Raw genomic sequence first — 25,004 nt, 5'->3', positions numbered from 1 at the left:
TCTGCTAAAGGAATATGAGCAGCTGGGGCTAAATTAAAATGCGCAACCAAAAACATCATAATCTCTGGATTACTACCTGAACCATGAAAAAATTGGCACAGGGACTACAAGACTAAGGAGGTGAATACTTAGCTCAGAGATTGGCGTGGGAGAAAAAGGTTTGAATTCACAGGACATTGCCAGTAGTATGGAGAAGGAGGAAGTTGTGCCGATGGAACAGGGTCTACCTGAGTCATGGTGATACCAGGTCTTTGAGTATCATATATCTATGGATGTGGATAGGGCTTTGAAGTAATGAATTAAATAGTTCAACTGTACCAGTGTATATACAGTGAAGAAGGCTTATTTCTACCAGTAATAGATGACCAGAACCTATCCAAATGCAAAGCATAGTCTGTTACATTTGGTATTCTATGCCTTCAATGTACCTACCTCAATTATTGACCATTCTGCCAAGGAGGACTTTTCCAGGCAAAATAGAATAAAATCTCCTATTTATCCTCATTATGAAGGTATTCAGACCCTGTCTTTGTTTGGTCCAGAATCTTTCCTGCTGCCCCTAGGAATTCCTGTCAGTTATTTGTAAAGGTAAAAACAATGACTGCAGATGTTGGAAACCAGATTCTGGATTAGTGGTACTGGAAGAGCACAGCAGTTCAGGCAGCATCCGAGGAGCAGAAAAATCGATGTTTCGGACAAAAGCCCTTCATCAGGAATACAGGCAGAAAGCCTGAGGCGTGGAGAGATAAGTGAGAGGAGGGTGGGCGTGGGGAAAAAATAGCATAGAGTACAATAGGTGAGTGGGGGAGGGGATGAAGGTGATAGGTCGGGGGGGTGGAGTGAATAGGTGGAAAAGAAGATAGGCAGGTAGGACAAGTTATGGGGACAGTGCTGAGCTGGAAGTTTGGAACTGCGGTTAGGTGGGGGAAGGGGAAATGAGGAAACTGTTGAAGTCCACATTGATGCCCTAGGGTTGAAGTGTTCCGAGGCAGAAGCTGAGGCGTTCTTCCTCCAGGCGTCTGGTGATGAGGGAGCGGCAGTGAAGGAGGCCCAGGACCTCCATGTCCTCAGCAGAGTGGGAGGGGGAGTTGAAATGTTGGGCCACGGGGCGGTGTGGTTGATTGGTGCGGGTGTCCCGGAGATGTTTCCTAAAGCGTTCTGTGAGGAGGCGTCCAGTCTCCCCAATGTAGAGGAGACCACATCGGGAGCAACGGATACAATAAATGATATTGGTGGATGTGCAGGTAAACTTTGATGGATGTGGAAGGCTCCTTTAGGGCCTTGGGTGGAGGTGAGGGAGGAGGTGTGGATGCAGGTTTTGCAATTCCTGCGGTGTCAGGGGAAGGTGCTGGGATGGGAGGGTGGGTTGAAGGGGGGGCATGGATCTGACCAAGTAGTCACAGAGGGAACGGTCTTTGCGGAAGGCGGAAAAGGGTGGGGAGGGAAATATATCCCAGGTGGTGGGGTTTGTTGGAGGTGGCAGAAATGTTGGCGGATGATTTGGTTTATGCCCAAAACGTCGATTTTACTGCTCCTCGGATGCTGCCTGAACTGCTGTGCTCTTCCAGCACCACTAATCCAGTTATTTGTAAAGATTGACACAAAATTACATGGGTTGCCCAGGAATTACCTCCAATATCTTCCCTTGAATTGAGTCATCCTGATTCTCATTGGCATTTTTCTGCTCCACTATGATACAGTGGAATCACAGTGGAACCAATTTGAACTACCCATCCAGCAATTCCAATGAAGTCACACCCTTGATTGATATTTTGCAATCAAAGTGTAAAAATAAATGAGTATTTTTTAATTAATTAGAAATAATACTGAAATTATTTTTAAAATTCCAGGTAATGCAATGAATAATAACTCAGAATATTATATTTTTAATGAGAAACTAAATCACTTAAATTATCAGTTGATGGGCTGGCACAGTAGCTCAGTGGTTAGCACTGCTGGCTCACAGTACCATGGTCCCAGGTTCAATTCCAGCTTTAAGTGAATGTCTGTGTGGAGTTTGCACATTCTCCCCATGTCAATGTGGGTTTCCTCTGGGTGTTCTGGTTTCCTCCCACAGTCCAAAGATGTGCAGGTCAAGTGAATTGACCATGCTAAATTGCCCATAGTGCTAGGTGCATTAGTCAGAGGGAAATGGGTCTGGGTGAGTTACTCTTCAGAGGGTCGGTGTGGACTGGTTGGGCCAAAGGGCCTGTTTCCACACTGTCTAATCAAATATGGCAGATGAATTATCATCTTTTCTTTCTTAATTTCCTCATTTATTTCATGAGAGTACTTCTACCCAAGTTCTTTCTGCATCTGAAATAAGAAAGATTATAAGTAAAATTGGATGTTTTTTCATGTCCAAATGCAAAAATATTATCTAATTATTTCATTGAGAAATCAACTAACCAACACATTTTGCTTTTCTCTTATATAGAATATCTGAAAGAAAATTTAGATAAATACATGTCACAATTCCCAAAAGTTCGTGTTATTCACCTACACGAACGTCATGGTTTAATACGAGCCAGACTTGTAGGTGCAGCTGTTGCTACAGGTATGATATGATTATTTTTCTCTAATTTGTTTTATTTCTGTCATTTGTCTTATGCTTCAAGGAGGTAAAGAGATTCGATTGAACTACTGAAATGATAAATGTCAAGATTTTGTGTTTAAAATTAATTTCTGATGTTAAATTTACTAATGACAATATACCATAAACTAATTGCTTTTTTTTAGTTTATAGGCATCAAACATTTTAAACAACCAAATGAAGTTTTCTACAACTCTTCTACAACTGAAAATTTTCAGTTTTGTTATGTTACTCAGTCTCTTGTGGAAATGATCACTTCTCCTGGAACCAATTCACGATGATTTTTTTCAACACCCCGAGGGTTTTGCTTCTGTTATTTTCATTTTTGAATACAATCTTACATATTGAGCGATTTCCTCAGGATTCCCTCAGGATTTTCTTTCAATCTCCAACTCGGTAAACATTCCAGCTTTGTTTCACTTTACCATGAATGTGGTTTACAAAGTGAGTGTGAACACCCACCCACGTTCCATGTAGTGAACAGTAGAGACAGTAGTTTCTCTTTTTAAGGTGCAGGTTAGGCCAACATCTGTCTTGTTCATTTCCCTCAATTATCTGCAGATCAATCAAGATCAAAATTACAACAACCTTCAGTCCATGATATCTCCAGAAATTTAGATAATCCTGTATTCTGATCTCAAAATAGCATTCTCTATCGTCCACTCCATGGCACCATGAAACGGCTTCAACCCTGTATGCATGCTGAAATATGGTCAACTATATCTAATAACCACTGCTTTTCATCTTAGAGTCAAAGGAACAGGTTCCAACATAACTATTTATTCCTTGATTCTCACAACAATTTTTGAGTTTTCAATTTAGCCCTCTCATTGCAGACTCGGAAACATTTATCATTGTCTACAGGTGTTAACATTTAATACCTTCTTTTCAGTACCACAGTGTAAACCTTTGCTCAGTGGCCTGGTGTACTGTCAGCATAGCTTACATGACTCCTTTGCTTTTATTCCAAGTTTACAGTACAAAATTATGAAAATCCTTTAAACCAAAAGCACTAAAACAACTGATCGTGTTATGGAACCACATTCTATATACACACTACCCTTTGCGTGAAAAATTTACCCCTTAGGTCCCTTTTAAATATTTCCCCTCTCACCCTAAACCTATGCCTTCTAGTACTGGACTCCCACACCCCAGAGAAAAGACCTTGTCTGTTTACCTTATTCATGCCTGTTTTGATTTTATAAACCTCTGTAAGGTCAACCCTGGCAACATCTTTGTAGGTCTTTTCTGAACCCTTTCAAGTTTCGCAATATCCTTCTGAAAGGAGGGAGACCAGAATTGCACACAGTATTCCAAAAGTGACCTAACCAATGTCCTGTACAGCTGCAACATGACCTCCTATACCCGATGGTCTGACCAATAAAGGAAAGCAGACCAAAAGCTGCCTTCACTATCCTATCTACCTGCAACTCCACTTTCAAGGAACTATGAACCTGCACTTCAAGGTCTCTTTATCCAGCAACACTCCCCAAGACCTTACCATTAAGTATATAAATCCTGCCCTGATTTGCCTTTCCAACATGCAGCACCTCACATTTATCTAAATTAAACGCCATCTGCCACTCTTTGGCCCATTGGGCCATCTGATCAAGATCCCGTTGTATTCTGAGATAACCTTCTACACTGTCTACTACAATTTTGGTGTCATCTGCAAACTTTAACTATACATCCTATGATGTAGAGGTGTTTAGAGCAAAAGATTACAGTGTCTTGCAACTAAAATGATATATTGAAGATACCTAGTTTGCTGTTAAGTCTTTCTGTTAAGATGAAAGACTAAACAGCAATCTAGGTTTGTTCAATATATCTTTTTAGTTGCATGACACAGTAATCTTTTGCTATAAATTTTGTGTATTACAATCCTCTTCCAAAGCTACCTGATGAAGGAGCAGTGCTGTGAAAGCTAGTTCTTCCAAATAAACCTGTTGGACTATAACCTGGTGTGTGATTTTTAACTTTATACCTCCTATGTTCTCATCCAAATAATTTACATAAATTCTTCAGCTTCTTTTTCTTTCTCTCTCATCCCCTTTCTTGGCCTTTGATATCCAACCCCAGCCTCTGACTTTCAGCCTCCAAAGCAGAGTCAGAGGTTGGGGGAGACACCAGGGGTTAGTGGCTGGAGCAGGGATACCGGCCATCAGCAGCCCGAAGTGGGGATGCAGTGACCAGCAGCCAGAGTGGGGATGCTGGTGGCCTAGAGCTTATGCCCGGAACGTCGATTCTCCTGCTCCTTGGATGCTGTCTGACCTGCTGTGCTTTTCCAGCAACACATTTTTCAGCTCTGATCTCCAGCATCTGCAGTCTTCACTTTCTCCTAGAGCAGGGATGCCAGGGAAGTGTTACCAGCAGCCCAAGCAGAGACACAAAGGGCTAGCAGCTAGAGCAGGGATGCCTGCGACCAGCAGCCCCATGCAGTGCATGGGTAGTGGCCTGGTGCAATAGCATGGTGACAGCCGGCGGTCAGACCATATAGAGGCACCATGGTCTCCTGCGGAGAGCCTTTGGGGAGAGACTGTGATATTTGTCTTTTAAATTTGTTTCTTGTTTTTTTCTGACCTATGGTCATATTGTGTCTCGCTATAATATAACTTTTTTCTTCATTTCTCTATTCTGCAACAAAGAATTGTATCAAGGTAACTTTTACTAAAACAGTACTCTATGTGGTGACTTATAAACTTTTCACTGTACTCATTTGAGTGCGTGTGACAATAAACCTAATTCAACTCAATTCAAATGGATGATCCACTTCCAGCATCACAGATGCAAGTCTTCAGTCAATTTGGTTCACTCCAGGTGATATGGACGAATAGCTGAAGATACATGATGTTGCAAAGGCTATAAAACCTGTCAATGCTCCGTCTATAAAATTGAATGCTCCAAAACCAACTGCACCCTCAACCTAATACATGTACAATGCTAGCATCTACCCAGCAATGTGGAAAATTGCTCAAGGATCTCCTGTTCGTGAAAAAACAGGACCTATCCAACCTGGCCAATTATCACCGCATCAGTCTGCAAAATAGTGGGAGGAGTTGTCAACAATGCAAACAATAATCTGCTCAACAACTCTCAGCTTTGATTCTGCCAGGCCCACTCAGCTCCTGATTTCATTTCAATCTTAGTCAAAACATGTACAACAGGACTGAATTCGAGGGGAAGTGAGGGCGACTACCCTTGACATCAAGATAACATTTGACCTCGAAGGAGCCCAATCAAAACTAGTTTGAATGGAAATCAGGAGGATATCTGTCTACTGGTTTTAATTATAACAAGTACAAAGATGGTTGTGGTTGTTGGAAAGCATACCATTAAGGGGTAGGTATTCGCTGCAGCAAGTTCTCAGGATAGCATTCTAGTCCAATTCTTGTCAGCTGCTTCATTAATGACATTTCCTCCACCATATGACCCAAAGTGAGACATTGGCTGATGATATCACAATATTTTGCACAATTTGTGACTGCATATTAAACAGTCCATGTTCAGATGTAGAAAGACATGGACAATATTCAAGCTCAGAGTGGAGTGGCTAATAACATTTGTGTCATAAAAATGACAGACAATGACAATCTTCAATAAGAGAGAACCCAGATATTGCCTCTTAATGTTCCGGAGTGATAGCAAAGCTGTTATCTCCTAATATCAACATCCAAGAACTTACCATTGATGAAAAACTGAACTGGACCAGCCAAATAAATACTGTGGCCAAAACAGCAGTTCAGAGGTTCAACTCTGTGGCAAGTAACTTATTTCGTGACTCCTCAAAGCCTGTTGACCAAGTACAATGCATCTGACACCTCTGTCATTCACTGCCTCCACCACTGATGTGTAGTGATAGCAGTACATGATATTTACAAGATGCACTGTAGTAATGCACCAAGGCTTCTTAGACAGCATCTTCCAAATCCATGACCTCTACCAGATTGAAGGACAAGAGAATTAGATACATTGGAACACCATCACCTGGAGGTTCTCCTCCAAACCATGTATAATCTTAACTTAGAACTATATAGAAATACAGAAAACAGGATCAGGTTTAGGCCATTCAGCCATTTGAGCCTCCAGCACCATTCAATATGATCATAGCTGATCATCCAACTCAGATCCTTAGTCAAAACATGTACAAAATGACTGAACTCAATGGCAACTGAGGATGACTGCGCTTGATATCAAGGTAGTATTTGACTTCCTTCTCCCCATATGCTTTGATTCTTTTAGCCCTAAAAACTATACCTACCACTTTCTTGAAAATATTCAATGTTTTTACCTTAACCACTTTCTATAGCAGAGAATACTGCGCGTCCTTGATAAGTACGTACCTGTCAAGTAGGGAGGAAGTGGCCAAGCATGAGCGCCATGGTTTATGAAAGAAGTTGAACTTCTTGTCAAGAGGAAGAGGAAGGCTTATGTTAGGATGAGATGTGAGGGTTCAGTTAGGCCTCTTGAGAGTTACAAGTTAGCCAGGAAAGACGTAAAGAGAGAGACAAGAAGAGCCCAGAGAGGACATGAGAAGTCATTGGCAGGTAGGATCAAGGAAAACCCTGTTTTCTACAGGCATATCAGGAATAAAAGAATGACCCAGAGAAAGATTAGGACCAATCAAGGATAGTAGTGAAAGCTGCGCGTGGAGACCTAGGAGGTAGGGGAAGCACTAAATGAATATTTTTTATCAGTATTCACACTGTAAAAAGACAATGTTGTCAAGAAGAATACTGAGATACAGGCCAATAGACTAGATGGGATTGAGGTTCACAAGGAGGAGATGTTAGCAAGTCTGGAAAGTGTGAAAATAGATCAGTTGCCTGGGTCGGATGGATTCCCTAGGATTTTCTGGGAAGCCAGGGAGGAGATTGCAGAGCCTTTAACTTTGATCTTTATGTCGTCATTGTGTACAGGAATAGTGCCAGAAGACTGGAGGATAGTAAATGTTATCCCCTTGTTCAAGAAGGAGAGTAAAGACAACTCTGGTAATTATAGACCAGTGAGCCTTATTTTGGTTGTGGATGTTGGAAAAGGTTATAAGAGATGGGATTTATAAACATCTAGAGATGTTTGATTAAGGATAGTCAACACTGTTTTGTGAAGGGTAGGTCGTGCCTCACAAACCTTATTCAGTTATTTAAGATGATGACCAAACAGGTGAATAAGGGCAAAGCGGTTGATGTGGTATATATGGATTTTAGTAAGGCATTTGATAAAGATCCCCCCGGTAGGCTAATGCACAAAATACAGGGCATGGGATTGAGGGTGATTTAGTGGTTTGGATCTGAATTTGGCTAGCTGAAAGAAGACAGAGGGTGGTGGTTGATGGGAAATGTTCATTCTGGAGTTCAGTTACTAGTGATGTACCGCAATGATCTGTTTTGGGGCCACTGCTGCTTGTCATTTTTATAAATGACCTGGATAAGGGTGTAGAAGGATGGGTTAGTAAATTTGCAGATGACGCTAAAGTTAGTGGAGTTGTGGATAGTGTAGAAGGATGTTGCAGTTTACAGAGGGACATAGTTAAGCTGCAGAGCTGGGCTGAGAGGTGGCAAATGGAGTTTAATGTGGAAAAGTGTGAGGTGATTCACTTCACTTTGGATGGAGCAACAGGAATGAAGGGTACTGGGCTAGTGGTAAGATTCTTGGTAGTATAGATGAGCAGTGTCCATGTACATAGATCCCTGAAATTTGCCACCCAGGTTGGTGGATTTTTAAGAAGGTATATGGTGTGTTAGCTTTTATTGGTGGAGGGATTGAGTTTCAGAGCCACGGGGTAATGCTGCACCTGTACAAAGCTCTGGTACAGCCACACTTGGAGTTCTGGTCACCACATTGTACAAAGAATGTAGAAGCTTTGGAATGGGTTCAGAAGAGATTTATTAGGATGTTGCCTGATATGGAGGGAAAATCTTATGAGGAAAGGCTGAGAGAGACTTGAGGCTGTTTGTTTTAGAGAGAAGAAGTTTGAGAGGTGTCTTAATTGAGACATAAAAGATAATCAGAGGATTAGAAAGGGTGGACAGTGAGAACCTTTTTCCTCGGATGATGATGGCTAGCACGAAGGGACATAGCTTTAATTGAGTGGTGATAAATATAGGACAGATGTTAGAGATAGTTTCTTTACTGAGAGAGTAATAGGGGCATAGAACGCACTGCCTGCAACAGCAATTGATTCGCCAACTTAAAGAACAAATGGATGAAAACAAATGAATGAAAATGGAATAGTACAGAATCAATGGGCTTCATACTGGTTCCACAGGTCGGCGCAAGTCGGGAGCCAGAGGGCCTGTACTGTGCTGTTATCGTTCATGTTCTATGTTCTAGAATTCCATAGGCTTGCCACTCACTGGGAGAATAAATCATCTCGATCTTAAATGGCGTCCCATGTATCCTTAGATTGTGACCCCTAGTTATGGACACCCTTGTCTTTGGGAAGATCTTTCCTGTGTTTACCCTATCTAGTCCTGTTAGAATTGTATAGGTTTCTATGAGATCTAGTGAATGTAGTCCTAACCAATCCAGTCTCTTCATATGTCAATCCTGCCATCCCAGGAATCAATGTGGTTAAATTTTTTGCACTCCCTCCACAGCCAGAACATCCTTCATCGGATAAGAAGACCAAATTTGAATGCACTTTTACATGGTTTCACCAAGACCCTGTACAATTGCAGCAAGATATCCCTGCTTCTGTACTGAAAACCATTTGCTATGAAGACTAACATAGCAATTGCTTTCCTCACTGCCTGCTGCCCCTGCATGCTTACGTTAGTGACTGGTGTACAAAGACACCAAGATCTTGTTAGTTTCCTCCTTTCCCAATATATCATTGGTAAGATAATAATCTACCTTCCTGTTTTTGCTATCAAAGTGATAACCTCATGTTTATCCACATTATGCTTCATCCACCGTGCATTTGCCTTCTCATTCAACTTGTCCAAATCACACAAGTATCTCCATTCTCCTCACAGTTGACCCTTCCACCCAGTTTTGGGTCATCTGCAATATTGCAATTTCTTCACTTCTCTTTCTGCAAAATTCTAGAATTCTCTCCCTATCTACACCATATGCACTGCAGCAGTTCAGGAAGACAGCTCACCATCAACTTCTCAAAGGTAATGAGGGATTGGTGCTAAATGCTGGCCTAACTAATGATGCATATGTTCTGTAAATGAATGGAAATAAAAGGTATTTGTAATTATTTTGAAGGTTGCATTGTTTTCATCGAAAGTTCACACTTCCTTTTTCACTTTTAGGTAATGTGTTAACATTTTTGGACTCCCATGTCGAATGCAATATTGGCTGGCTGGAGCCACTTTTAGAAAGAGTCTATTTAAAGCGAACAAAAGTAGCCTGTCCTGCGATTGAAATCATTAATAATGAGGATATGAGGTACAGTTATATATTTCTGTTTGATACAAATGTGGATTGTTGGATGATTATATTGTTAAAAATCACACAACACCAGGTTATAATCCAACAGGCTTATTTGGAAGCACTAGCTTTCGGAGCGCTGCTCCTTCATCAGCTGGTTGTGGAGCATAAGATTGTAAGATACAGAATTTATAGCAAACGTTTACAGTGTGATGTAAGTGAAAGCATATATTGAAAAAGACCTGGATTGCTTATTAAGTCTCCCATCTTTTAGAATGACCATGTTGGTTTCAGTTCTTTCATATGTAAATAGCAAAACATTTTTTAAAAGTTACATTCTCAAGTGAACTTTAACAATTAGTGTCGTGTTGGCCTAGGTAATGAATTGAAGGTGTGAGCTGCCCTGTGTGAGATTGTCTGTGTCACAATGGTCAGACTGATTCTAATCTAAAAAACAGATTTACAGACTCTTACATGGATTCGTGCAATTTTTGAGCAAAGTAATTGTGCAAGTACATGGAATCACGCAGTTTTTGAACAAAGTAATTGTACAAGTACAAATTCACCCCACAAACTTATTTGTGTATCCTGAGCTTCTATCGCGACACTACAAATTTCTTACAGAAACTCAGCACCTACGGAGCAGTCAATGTGCATCACAATGGACGTTTCAGCACTCTACATCAGCATCCCCCACAATTATGGCATTGTGGCAACAGCCTCAGGACTCACTACCAACAACTGCCAATCTCCAAGCATCGTCCTATGACTCATCCACTTTATCCTCGATCACAATGTCTTCACCTTTGACAACGAGTTCTTCATCCAGACACATGGAACAGCCATGGGGACCAAATTTGCACGCCAATATGCCAACATTTTCATGCACAGGTTCAAACAAGACTTCTTCTCTACGCAGGACCTCCAACCAACACTATACACCAGGTACATTGACAACAATTTCTTCCTTTGGACCCAGGCAAAGAGTCACTGAAACAACTACACAATGATATCAACAAGTTTCATCCCACCATCAAACTCACCATGGACTGCTCTCTACTATCTGTCTCATTCTTGGACACATTCATCTCCATCAAGGATGGGCACCTCAGCACCTCACTCTCCCGCAAACCCATGGATAACTTCACAATGCTACATTTCTCCAGCTGCCACCCAAAACATGTTAAAACAGCCATGCCCTATCAACAACTCTTACGTATACACAGGATCTGTTCAGATGAGGAAGAACATTACAGGCACCTGGAAGTACTCAAGAATGCCCTCAGAAGAACAGGGTACGATGCTCAACTCATCAACTGCCAGTTCCGATGTGCCACAGCGAGGAACTATAGTGACCTCCTCAGGAGACAGACACAAGCTGCAACCAACAGGGTACCCTTCATTGTCCAGAACTTCCCAGGAGCCGAAAAATTACCCCATGTTCTTCGTAGCTTGCAACACATTATTAGTGAGGATAAGCACCTCACCAAGACCTTCCCCACACCTCCACTTTTTGCCTTTAAACAACCACCAAACCTCAAAGAGATCACTGTTCGTAGCAAACTGCCTGGCGTTCAAGACAATACCATTCAACCTTGTCACAGTAAGATGTGCCAGAATGTCGACACAGATACCACCATTACGCATGGGGACACCTCCCACCATGTATGTGGCAGGTATTCATGTGACTCAGTCAACATTGTCTGTCTCATACGCTGCAGGCAAGGATGTCCTGAGGTATGGCAAAACCTAGCAGAGGCTACAGTAACAGATGAATGGACACCGCACAACAACAGACAGGAGTGTTCCCTCCCCTTCAGAGAACACTTCAGTGGTCCAGGACATTTGACCTCGGACATTCCGTGATCATCCTCCATGGCAGACTTCAGAATAGGCAACAACGAAAAGTGGCTGAGCAGAGGCTGATAGCCAAGTTTGTACACATGAGGATGGCCTCAACCGGGACCTTGGGTTCATGTCACATTACAGGTGACTCCATTGCACTATGCACACATACAAACAGATGCACCCACAGACACACACACAGTCCTACAGTCACATACACTCTCCTATAGACCCACTCACGCAGACCTTCTCTCATACGCTAACACGTACACTCCACAATCACACACACTGTCTCACAGACCCATACACTCATACAGATCTTCTCTCATATGCTAACACATACACTCCACAATCACACACACGCTGTCTCACAGACTTATACCCCTTTGCACTCACACACAGACACAGACTCTCTCACAGGCACTCATAAACCAACCCCCCCCCCCACTCACACACACACACACACACACACACACATGCTCAAAAACAGCAGAAATGTGTAAAGATTCTGTAAATCCGTTTTTTTAGATGAGCATCAGCCTGACCATTGTGGCACAGTCTCACACAGGGCAGCTCACGCCTTCAATTCATTCTCTGAGCCGACATGACACCAATTGTTAAAGTTCACTTGAGAATGTAACTTTTAAGAAATGTTTTGCTATTTACATACGAAAGAGCTGAAAACAACATGGCCATTCTAAAAGATGAGTGATTTAACAAACAATCCACTTCTTTTTCAATATATACTTTCACTTACATCACACTGTAAGTGTTTGCTATAAATTCTGAGTCTTACAATCTTATATTTCACAACCAGCTGATGAAGGAGTAGCGTTCTGAAAGCTAGTGCTTCCAAATAAGCCTGTTAGACTATAACCTGGTATTGTGTGATTTTTTTTAACTTTGTACACCCCAGTCTAACACCGGCATCTCCAAATCATTACATTATATTGGTTGTCTGACATCAGTAGAATTAAAGGTAGAGTATTCCATTGGGAATTTCTTCAGGTACACTACCAATGACCACATGTACTTCAACAAAATATTGGCTGAGACCCTGGATAAATGCATAAACGTGGCTTCTGAAATTACATCTACTTGTCAGCAATGCTCAGTAGTAAATTTTCTACATTCAGTCTCTGTAACAAAGGATGGAATCTTTGAGGTGTCTGAGCAATATGGACTGTAGAGGGATATATTACATGATCAGATGACAAGTCCGAAAAATCCAAAACGTGTGCCATCATTTATGGTTTCAACAAGCAGTTTGGCAAGACTCTCACTAGGCAGCAGTTCGGGCACAAGCCCTTCATCAGGAAAGGCTCCTGTCCGAAACATCGATTTTTCTGCTCCTCGGTTGCTGCCTGACCTGCTGTGCTTTTCCAGTACCACTCTAATCTTGACTCTAATTGCCAGCATCTGCAGTCCTCACCTTCGCCTTGCAGTGCATTGCCAATTGAAGGTGATTATTGCTCGTTAAACACCTTGTTGATCGCACATTGTGCCTCATTAATATTCATCCTGCAATCTGCAAACTTGCCAAACAAACTCGCTGTAAAAAGTGAGGTCTGCAGATGCTGGAGATCAGAGCTGAAAATGTGTTGCTGGTTAAAGCGCAGCAGGTCAGGCAGCATCCAAGGAACTGGAAATTCGACGTTTCGGGCACAAGCCCTTCATCAGGAAACTGATGAAGGGCTTGTGCCCAAAACGTCGAATTTCCAGTTCCTTGGATGCTGCCTGACCTGCTGCGCTTTAACCAGCAACACCTTTTCAGCAAACAAACTCGCTGTCAGGAAAAGTCAACTAATGCAGCCCCTAATGGATATGGTTCACCACTTGCTCCGATCAACCTCCATGTTGCCTACAAACAAACCACTGACCAGAGCACCAGCCACATGCACCTTACTCCATAAACATTGGCATGCGGCTTCCAGCTATCACTTTTGACCATCTTGGCACCTCTCCAATGCATTGTCAGTACACTCTGGAAACACAGATTAGCATTCCAAGGCAGTTCATCATTGAAAGACTGTAGCAGTGAGACTTTGCACATTGGCGCCGAGTTCACAGACTGGACTAGGCAGCATCTGAAGGCTGCTTGCTTGCTTGCTCTTTTAACATGCACTCATTTCGTAATTACCCACTGAATTCATACCTTGCATTGTTTTGTCACTTAGCATGGTCTCACAACCAGGCAGAAAATGTGTTGCTGGAAAAGTGCAGCAGGTCAGGCAGCATCCAAGGAACAGGAGAATCGACGTTTCGGGCATAAGCCCTTCTTTCCTGAAGAAGAGCTTATGCCCGAAACGTCGATTCTCCTGTTCCTTGGATGCTGCCTTACCTGCTGCGCTTTTCCAGCAACACATTTTCAGCTCTGATCTCCAGCATCTGCAGTCCTCATTTTCTCCTCTCACAACCAGGCAGTTTGCCTTGCTGCTCAGCAGCATTATTGGGACCTACAACTTGCTATACAACAATGTGTAAGATCAATGCCTCAACCTGCTTCATCTGCTAATAATTTATGCAGTAGACATACTGCATGTGTCGAAAGCAAGCAGCCATGTCTCAAAGTCTGAGGGGAACAGTTCTCACTAAAGTGGAACTTTAGTATGGTCGGTGTGGACTTGTTGGGCCGAAGGGCCTGTTTCCACACTGTAAGTAATCTAATCTAAATGTAAGTAATCTAATCTAAAGTCCATAAAGAAACCCATCAGTCAACGATTCCTAGCACAGTAAGTCAAGATGCAGCATGACATACCAGTCCAGCGGATTGGCCGTAGATAGGCTTCCAGTTGGGCTTTTGTCAGTCAAGTGATTCATGCCTTCTTAGTCTAGAGAGTAGTCATGTTCTGTCCTTTGACTCTTTAATACCAGGTCAGGTACCAGTTATTGGGATGGGCACTGACTGGTCATGTTGGTCAAATGATCACAATCAGTTTGTCGGATCCATCCCCAGAAAACAAGGGGAGAAAGGAAGGGGTGGTGGAGTGGTAGAAAAGGGAGGATGTTGCTGCAGCAAGTTAGTCTACTACACTTCAGGCTCTGAAAAATGGCACAATTCACTTGTAAACATGGTCAAGGGGGAGATATGATTAAGCATGGTTTGGGAGGAGGAAATCATCCACTATATGAAGTTGGTGGTGGGCAAGTTGTTGGAGGGAATCCTGAGGGACAGGATGTACATGTATTTGGAAAGGCAAGGACTGATTAGGCATAGTCAGCATGGCTTTGTGTGTGAGAAATCATGTCTCACAAACTTGATTGAGATTTTTGAAGAAGTAAAAAGAGGATTGATGAAGGCAGAGCGGTAGATGTGATCTATATGGACTTCAGTAAGGCATTTGACCAGGTTCCCCATGGGAGACTGTTTAGCAAGGTTAGATCTCACAGAATACAGGGAGAACTAGCCATTTGGATACAGAATTGGCTCAAAGGTAGAAGACAGAGGGTGCTGGTAGAGGGTTGTTTTTCAGACTGTAGGCCTGTGATCAGTGGAGTGCCACAAGAATCGGTACTGGGTCCACTCGTTTTTTGTCATTTATATAAATGATATGGATGCGAGCAATAGGGGTACAGTTAGTAAGTTTGCAAATGACACCAAAATTGGAGGTGTAGTGGACAGTGAAGAAGGTTACCTCAGATTACAACAGGATCTTGATCAGATGGGCCAATAGGCCGAGAAATGGCAGATGGAGTTTAATTCATTTCAATGTGAGGTGCTGAATTTTGGGAAAGCAAATCTTAACAGCACTTATACACTTAATGATAAGGTCCTAGAGAATGTTGCTGAACAAAGAGACCTTGGAGTGCAGCTTCATGTATCCTTGAGACTGGAGTCACAGGTAAATAGGATAGTGAAGAAGGTGTTTGGTATGCTTTCTTTTATTGGTCAGAGTATTGAGTACAGGAGTTGGGAGGTCATGTTGCAGCTGTACAGGACATTGATTGGGCCACTGTTGGCATATTGCATGCAGTTCTGATCTCCTTCCTCTCAGAAAGGCGTTGTGAAACTTGAAAGGCTTCAGAAAAGATTTACAAGGATGTTGCCAGGGTTGGAGGATTTGAGCTATAGGGAGAGGCAGAACAGGCTGGGGCTGTTTTTCCTGGAGGGTCAGAGACTGAGGGGTGACCTTATAAAGGTTTACAAAATTATGAGGAGCATGAATAGGATAAATAGACAAAGTCTTTTCCGTGGGGTGGGGTAGTCCAGAACTAGAGGGCATAGGTTTAAGGTAAGACGGGAAAGATACAAAAGGGACCTAAGGGCAACTTTTTCATGCAGAGGGTGGTACATGTATGGAATGAGCTGCTAGAGGAAGTGGTGGAGGCTGGTACAATTGCAACATTCAAAAAGCATCTGGATGGGTACATGAATAGGAAGGGTTTGGAGGGATATGGGCCGGTTGCTGGAAGGTGGGACTAGATTGAGTTGGGATATCTGGTCGGCATGGGCGGGTTGGACTGAAGGGTCTGTTTTCATGCTGTACATCTCTATGACTCTATATGGAGCATCCTGACTTACTTGGAGGGTTGAGAGGTTGGGGGGAGCACAGGGTATGACTACAAAGAACATGGTTACTTCATCTGCTAGGGATTGGGTAGGAAAGGTAGGCAGGAGTGTGCACATGTTGGTAGGTTGAGAAGGGACTTCGGAAAGTATGAAGTTTGTTTGAGTTGTAGGATATGATACTAAGAGGGGAATGTGGATGTTTGACAATTAACTGCATATTTCAGACTGAAGCTGAAAGCCACGTCAAAGAGTACTCATTGTCACCTAATGTGATGTATGCACATTGTTCCTCTTGCTCTCAGATAGCACAGTAGGCACTCAGTGCAGAATAACAGCCATTGAGCCTTGACTGGTGGCTATGAGGTGATGCCTAATGTTGTAACAGTAAGTTCAGCACTTAACACAGAAAGACTAACATGTAAGGTTAAACGACAAATGTTAATGCATAAGCTGAGAGGAATGTACTAGCTATTGTAACTCATGTCACCGAAGTGCCCACAATAATTCTTCTATCTCTCTTACACTACATTGTGCATCAGTACTCTCTTGTTTTGCAGTTTGGGAAACCTGTTCAGCTGTTTGGTCCTGCAGATTCGGTGGGCAGTCTAAGGGATCCTTATATCTTGATGATTAAAAGAAAGCAAGTGTCTTTTTGCCAGAGGAAAGTTGACTCTCCTCGGCTTGAATTTCCAAGAGTCAGGGGCATGTGGGCAAGCAGGGCTGGCCAACAGTGTCCTGAGTGAAAACCATTGAGGGGACTGTTCGTTGTTCTTCCTTTGGCAGGATGCCACCTGGCATTGCCCTGCTTCCTTATGAGGAGACAGCATCTAGAGTGGAGTCAAGATTCCCTGTCACCTTGTCTCCACGCCTTTGATCCTGAGGATGAATGGCTGGGATGGTTCATATCTCCAGCATGGTATGAGGGTGCTGGATTTGGTTCTTCGTGGTAGCTGTTAATCTAAATATGGAGACAGGCATGTTTACATGATTTGCTGCACTAATGCAACCTCTGGGCATTGAGGGCGATTGCATTTCAGATGCCTGTCTAGCTGCTGCTGCTTCACCCTCTTTATTTGGAAGAGGTCCCTGATCGCTGACATTATAAAGATATTTCCGACTTAGTGCTGAGCAGGTGCCTGGTATCTGGCAGTCCTCAGTGCTGGCGGCCAGGGGCGTTTCTTCCTTACCCAATTACCGAGCTGTCAGAGTGAGGTGCTCAACAGCATGTGCTCCCACGCTCTAACTTTCGAACCAAAGTGTCATTTTTTTGCGGGATGCAGAAGGCAGCATTGCTGATACTTCTTCTCAAACCTTCGAACTGTCATCCTCAGAGATCCAGGCAGGCTCTTCTGCATGTTTCTCCACAGAGGTGACGGAAAGCCTGGTTTTACTGCAAGACACAAGAGGGAGACTGTATCGGAACTAAGACTGTAGAGTAATTCGAAGTTGTATGCAACGAATAAGACTGTCAATGCTGTTACTGACAGAGTGGTGGCGTATGTATGCTTCTGCATCCCTGCAGGGATAGCCCCGATCTTTTGCAAGATAAGGATTCTGTCCTCGAAGTGATGTTCCGAATCTCAGGCATCCCGCACTTGTACAGTCTTGCTGTGCCCTGTTATGGATATCTTCTCCTGTAATGACAGAAATGGTGCGAATGAGTGCGATAAAAGTATGAGACACAGCTGTTAATGTTGATGCATGTAGAGGAAAAGTAATATTCTGATTGGATAAGGAGGCAGCATGAAGGGTGTGCAGGGATAGTGGTATCGGAAGTTGGGGGAGGTGAGATCAAGTTTTGATTTTTGTATGCAGTTGTGAGAGTGGCAGAGCATGAACGTTGGTGAGAGGTGACTGCATTAGCAGAGAAAGAGAGACTGAGGTAAGGTAACAGTGAGAAGAGTGCAAAACGTAGAGCCGAAAAGGTCATTAATCCTTTTACAGCGCTGCTAGCCGATCCTCCACACCCTGAAAATGGCACTGACCTAGGTAGCACCCATGGATTAGACTAGCAGTGTCTAGTGGCATGACCTCCTCTGCCAATCCTCTGGAAAATGGATGCCTCACTTCTAGATCACCACATTCACCAGAGAATCATGGTACCGCCTTTCCCTTTTCACCATGTTCTGACTCTCTCTTTATCCGGGCAGGGCAACTTCAGATTGCTAGTAATCATTCAGGTACACAGGAACAATTTTAAAGCTGACATGTCAGCAAGAGATTCCAGTCTTTCAATGGATTTTGCTGAGTGGCAAGTTGTTCTGGAAATGGCCCGTGGTAAGATGGAGTGGAAATTAGACATGATTAGACCTGGGGCATGATAGGTTATCAATGTGGCAAGTCAGGTGAGATATGGCAAAAAAAACCTAATCATTCTCACTGAAGAAACCCTTCCAAAATAATTTGACACTACTGAGACTTAGCCAAAAATAAAATAAGATGTACCCAAATGTACTTGTATAAGTAAACTTCATCTCTAACTTTTATTCAACTTTAGTTTGATCTTAGTGGGCATGGCTCAGTCATGGTTGTGATGCTAGATGGGACTTGAAATATTATTAGTTTGGTAGAAATAAATGTAATGTTGTATTTTCATTATATTCATCAATTTGTTGAATTTTTTTATTCATTCATAGAGTGTGGATGTTGTCTTTTCACTTTTTGCTAGTATTTATTTTTAAAGCTATAAATTACAAATGTATGTTATAGCATAAGAAACAATAGTTCAACAACGAATTTCATTTATAAACGGCTGTCATGATTAAAATATCCCAAGGTGTTAACACGTAATCAAATAAAATTGGACACCAAACATAGAAGACAAGTCAAAGAAAAACATCAGTTTCAAAGTGGTCTTTAAGGAGAAGAGAGAGTTGGAAAAATTAAGAAAGGAATTCCAGATCCTAGGACCCAGCAGCTGGAGGTACTATTATGAATAGAGGAGCATTTTTAATTATTCATTCAAGAGAATATGGTCATCACTGTCAAAGGCAACATTTATTGACCATCCTTAATTATGCAGGATAAAGTAGTAATAATTTGCCTTCTAACCACTGCAGACCTTGGGTTTTAAGAGCACCCACAATTTGTTAGAAAGGCGATTCCAAGATTTTGAACTAGAGACAGCAAAGGGACAGAGGTATAGTTGCAAGTCAGGATGATGTTTGACTGGGAGCATTGTAAATGGCCAGATTTGGAAAAACATGGAGGGGCAGATAATTGATGCTTGCTTTGATCATCTTAGAAAGGCAATGGCCAAGTGATATTATCACTGGACTATTAATCCAGGAAACCAGATAATTTCAGGGAACCAGAGTTTGAATGGCAGATTGTGAAATTTGAGTTCAATAAAAAGAAATCTGGAATTAAGAATCTAATGATGATCATAAAAACATTGTCAATTGTTTGAATGACCCTCTGGTTCTGTACTGGAGGGAAGGAAACTATTATCTCTAACCTGGTCAGGCTTACATTTGACTCTCAACCCACAGCAATGTGGTTGATTGTTAACTGTCCTCTGGTCAATTATGGTTGGACATGAAATGCTGGTCAGCGATGCTCATGTCCCATGAATGAATAAAAGACAATAATTCCCTAGATTCTAGAACACTTCCTGTGGACTGCAAGTTACAACCAAAATGCCACTTTTCAAGAAAGGAAAAAAGAGAGAAAATAAGGAATTAAAGATCAGTTAGTCCAACTTTAATAATCGGGAAATTGCTAGAATTTATTAGAAGATGTGTAATAACAGAGGTCATAGAGAGGGTAGCAGTAGATCTAGTGAACACAGTGTACCTGTATGCAGATTTTTATAACAACATTTGGTTAGATGTCAAGTAAGCAGTATAAAACAAAATTTGGGCATGTGAAATTAGCAATGATCTTTTCGGATGGATCAAAGATTAGTTAATGGGCAAAAGGGAGACAGTTCCAGAATTAACGAGTCATTTTAGGTTGATGAACGAGGGTGGTGTCACAAGGATTGATGTATGAACTGCAGCCATTTTGTCCCTTTTTTATGTAGAGAGGTTTAAAATAAATGTATCTTTAAAATAAGAAAAAGTTAGGTGGAGAGTTAGCTGTGAGGAGGGCATACAGAAACTGCAAATGTATATAGAGATTTCATTTTGGTAGAAAATGTGAAAAAGCAAAACATTTTTAAAATGGTGAGTGACTAAAAATGTTAGCATTCATAGGATCCTAGATGTCTTTGATATAAGAATCACAGAAATTTACCAGATTGGTACAACAAGTAATTAAGCAAATAAATAGTATGTATGCCTTTTTCACAAAGAGATTTGAGTAAAATTGTATAAGGTCTACATGATACCATACCTGGAGTACTTTTCACAGTTTTGGTCTCCTTATTCAAGGAAGCCTTGTAGGGACAAAGATTCCATAGGCTGAATTTATCAATGAAAACATTCTTCTCTGAGGAGAGATTGTTTGGATTGGGCCTGTATTCCTTACAATTTAGAAGAATAAGATTTAATCTAATTGAAACGTATAAAATTGTAAGGGCCTTGACAAAATATGTGCTCGTAATATGTGTCACCTGGTTGGAAAGCTGAGAACAAGATCACATTTGCAAACTAAGGTGTCTGCCATTTAGGATTTGTGTGAGGAGAAATTTATACACTAAAATGTTGTAGATGTTTGGATTCTGTACCCAAGGGAGCAGTGAATGTTCAAGATTGGATACACTCAAGACAAAGAGCAATGGATTTTTGCATATTAAAGAAATTAAAGATTGAGGGGCTAGTTCAGGAAGATGGAGTTGAAGTAGAAGACCAGCCATGATTATATTGAATAGCAGAACAGACTGAAAGATCAATTGGACAATTCTTGCTCCTATTTCTTGAATTCATATCTTGGAAGATTATACAGCTAGTGGAGGATGCAAAGGTAAAGAAGGGCAAGACTACAAAAGATTTAAGAACAACAATGCAAAGTTTAAAATTGAGGTATTGTTGGATAATAAGCAATGTAGGTCCTTTTAAACGTGGTGTCAGCCGAGAAAAAGATCAAAATGTTTTTTTTTCAAATGGCTTCAGGGGCTCTTTTTTCAATCTCACCAATTCATTTTGTAATACAGTCATGCAGAAGCAATATATTCAATATTTCAAAATGTTCCACATATATTACATAAAAACAAAAGAACTGCAGATGCTGTAAATTAGAAACAAGAACAGAAACGCTGGAAAAGCTCAACAAATCTGTCAGCATCTGTGGAGGGAAATCAGAGTTAATGTTTCGGGACAAGTGACACTTCCTCAGAACACAATTAGGCATTTAGATTCACAAAAAAAATGTAATAAAATGTCCCTGGCACTTCCCAAGAGTTTGATAAGGGGGTAACACAGTGGCTCAGTGCTGCTGCCTCACAACACCAGGGTCCTAGGTTCAATTCCAGCCTCAGATGACTGTCTGTGTGGAGTTTGCACATTCTTTCTGTGTCTGCGTGGGTTTCCCCCAGGTGCTCTGGTTTCCTCCCACAGTCTAAAGTTATGCAGGTCAGGTGAATTGGCCATGCTTAAGTGCCTATAGTGTTAGATGTATTAGTCAGAGGGAAATGGGTGTGGATGGGTTACTCTTCGGAGGGTCCATGTGGACTGGTGGGCCGAAGGGCCTGTCTCCACACTGTAGGGAATCTAATCTAATCTAATCAATGTATGATAGCAATGATAATGATTATTTGGTTAAAGACATAAACTTTGAGGAGTGCTTTAAAGGATTAAAGTGAGGTAGAGAGCTTAAGTGATATGCAGAGGGAATTTCAGTGTTGGGACCCAGGCAGTTGAAAGCCCAGAAAACTGGAGCAACTGAATGCCCAAAAATGTGCAGGTGAGGTGAATTAGCCATGCTAAATTGCCTGTTGTGTTAGGTGTAGGGGAATGGGTTTGAGTGGGTTGCGCTTCGGCGGGTCAGTGTGGACTTGTTGGGCCGAAGGGCCTGTTTCCACACTGTCAGTAATCTAATCTAATCTAAAATGTAAGTCCACAAATTCAAAATTTGAAATGTATGGGTATCTTAGGGATCTGAGGAGACTACTAAGCCACAGTGGGCCAAAACCATAAAGGAATTTGAAAACAAGGATGAGAATTTTAAGGTCAGGTCTAAGTGGTTAAAAAGGCATTTGACACACTTGCCTTCATTGCTCAGTCCTTTGAGTATAGGAATTGAGAAGTCAGGTTGAGGTTAAATGGTTGAGAGTGTGTTGCTGGAAAAGCACAGCAGGTCAGACAGCATCTGAGGAGCAGGAAAATCGACATTTCGGGCCAGAGCCCTTCATTCCTGATGAAGGGCTCTGGCCCGAAATGTCGATTTCCCTGCTCCTCGGATGCTGCCTGACCTGCTGTGTTTTTCCAGCAACACACTCTCAACGCTAATCTCCAGCATCTGCAGACCTCACCGTCTCCTCCTTTAGGTTATATGGGACATCGGTGAGGCCCCTTCTGCATTACTGTGTCTACTTCTGGTTGCCCAGTTATAAAAAGGATATTATCAAGCTGGAGAGTGTTCAGAAGAGAATTATGAAATCGTCACCATGTATGCAAGTTTTGAGTTATGAAGAAAGGCTGGAACTTTGTTCACTGGGGGTTAGAAAGTTGAGAAGTGACCTGATAGAAGTTTATAAAATAATGAGATTTAGGTAGAATTCATGATGAATGTTTTTTTTCCCTCATAAGGAGGATTTCAAGATGAGGGCACTCATTTTTAAAGTCCGAGGAGAGAGATTTAATGAGAGGCAAATCTTTTACACCGAGGGTGGTTCGCATGTGGAATGAATGTCCTGAGGAAGTGGTGGATGCGGGTACAATTACGACATTTAAAAGGCATTTGGATAGATACATGAATAGGAAACTTTGGAGGGATATGTGCCAAGAACAGGCAGGTGGAACACGTTTAGTTTGGAATTATGTTCAGCATGGACTGGTTGGACCAAAGGGTTTATTTCCATGTTGTATGACTCCATGACTCTAGAGGCAGGGCAGTGTTAGACACAATGCTAGGGAATGAAACTAGTCAAGTGATTGAAGTCTCAAGAGTTAGAATTTGGGGAATAGTGACCATAATTCTAAGTTTCAAAAGTCATGATGGAAAGAGATAAGGTTAGTGCAGAAGTTAAATGCATAAATTAGGAGAAGGCCAATCTCAGAATCATTAGACAAGATCTGGCAAACATAGACTAGAAGCCGCTACTTGCAGGTAAGTTTGTATTTGGAAAATGGACGTCTTTTAAAAGTAACAAAGTGAGAGTTCAGGGCCAGCATGTTCCTCTAAGAGTGAAGGGCAACTGCAGCAAGTCCAGGGAACTGTGGATGTCAAGAGATAGATACAAGTAAAAAAGGAAACATATTTTAGGTGTAGAGTATTAAAAACAGAGAATCCCTTCAGAAGTAAAGAGAGTGTAGGAGGGTGCTTAAAAAAGAAAGGAAGAGGATGAAGAGGGGACAAAATATCTTTGTTGGATTGGACTAGTGAAACCCCAAGGGATTTTATAAGTTTATTAAGAGTAAGAAGATTAGAGTGGGGTCTATTTAAGAACAAAGGGGCAACCTGTACACGGAGACAGAGGATATGGGTGAGGTCTTAAATGAATGTTTCTTGTTTGTTTTCACAAAGAAGAAAGATGTTGTTGCTGGAGATTTTATTTGGGATGGTGAGACTCTGGAGCATGTTAAGATAAATAAAGAGGATATATATGATATTTTGGTAGGCATAAAGGTGTATAAATCTTCAGGGACTAATGAGATATATACCAGGTTGCTTTGGGAGACAAAGGAGGAGATTGTTGGGGTCCTGGTGGAGATATTGAAGACTTCACTGGCCATAGGTGACTGGAGGATAGTTCACGTGGTTCCTTTGTTCAAGAAGGGTGGCTAAGATAGAATGATAATTACAGGCTAGTTAGTCAGAAGTCAGTGGTGGGAAAATTATTGGAAAAATTTCTGAAGAGCAGACTTCATCAACACTTGAAAAGGCAGGGATTAGCACAGGTTTGATGTAGGGAGATCCTATCTGATTAATTTAATTGAGGATAATGCAGTTGATGTAGTTTACAGGGACTTCAGTAATGCCTTTGAAAAGGTCCCACATGGAAGGCTCATCCAGAAGGTAAGAGCTCATGTAATCCAAGTTGGCAAACTGGATCCAAAATTAGCTTGCAAGTAGGAGGCAAAAGGTGTTGGTGGAGGGTTGTTTTTGTAATTTGAAGCCTGTGACCAATGATGTGTCACTGTGATTGGTGCCAGGGCCTTTGTTGTTTGTTATGTACCTTAACCACTTGGATATAAAAGTAGAAGGTATACTTTGTAAGTTTGTGTGTGGCAGGAAAATTGATGGTGCAGTTGATAATGAGGAAGTTGGTCTCAAGCCACTGTCAAATATTGATTAGCTGGTAAACTGGGCAGAGCAATAGCTGATGGAATCCTGAAAAGTGTGAGGTGCATTTTGTAAGGTCTAATAAGGGAAGGATTTGCACATATGGAAGGTCCCTAGGAGCACTGAGGAACAAAGGGTCTTTGGTGTACAAGTCTATATATCCCTGAAGGTGTCAGAACAAGTAAACAAGGTGGTGAAGAAAGCAGATGTGATGCCTGCCTTCATTGGTGGGCATGTAGAATATAGGAGTAGGGAAGTCTTGTTGCAATTTTATAGAGCATGGGTTAGGCCAGA

At 41.8% G+C, this 25,004-nt stretch overlaps 1 protein-coding gene across 1 annotated transcript in view; it reads left to right on the top strand.

The window, feature by feature from the left end:
• The window catches only part of LOC132817451 (polypeptide N-acetylgalactosaminyltransferase 5), a 71,878-nt gene that overhangs the window by 24,417 nt on the left and 22,457 nt on the right, over nt 1–25,004 (top strand). Inside the window, exons 3-4 of the mRNA XM_060827896.1 lie at nt 2,438–2,557; nt 9,853–9,988. Of these exons, the coding sequence (XP_060683879.1) occupies nt 2,438–2,557; nt 9,853–9,988 (256 nt within the window). The remainder of the gene's footprint in view (nt 1–2,437; nt 2,558–9,852; nt 9,989–25,004) is intronic.

The sequence above is a fragment of the Hemiscyllium ocellatum genome, chromosome 7 (assembly GCF_020745735.1).
Source record: "Hemiscyllium ocellatum isolate sHemOce1 chromosome 7, sHemOce1.pat.X.cur, whole genome shotgun sequence".
NCBI classification, from domain to species: domain Eukaryota; kingdom Metazoa; phylum Chordata; class Chondrichthyes; order Orectolobiformes; family Hemiscylliidae; genus Hemiscyllium; species Hemiscyllium ocellatum.
This window is presented reverse-complemented; position numbering and strand designations above follow the sequence as displayed.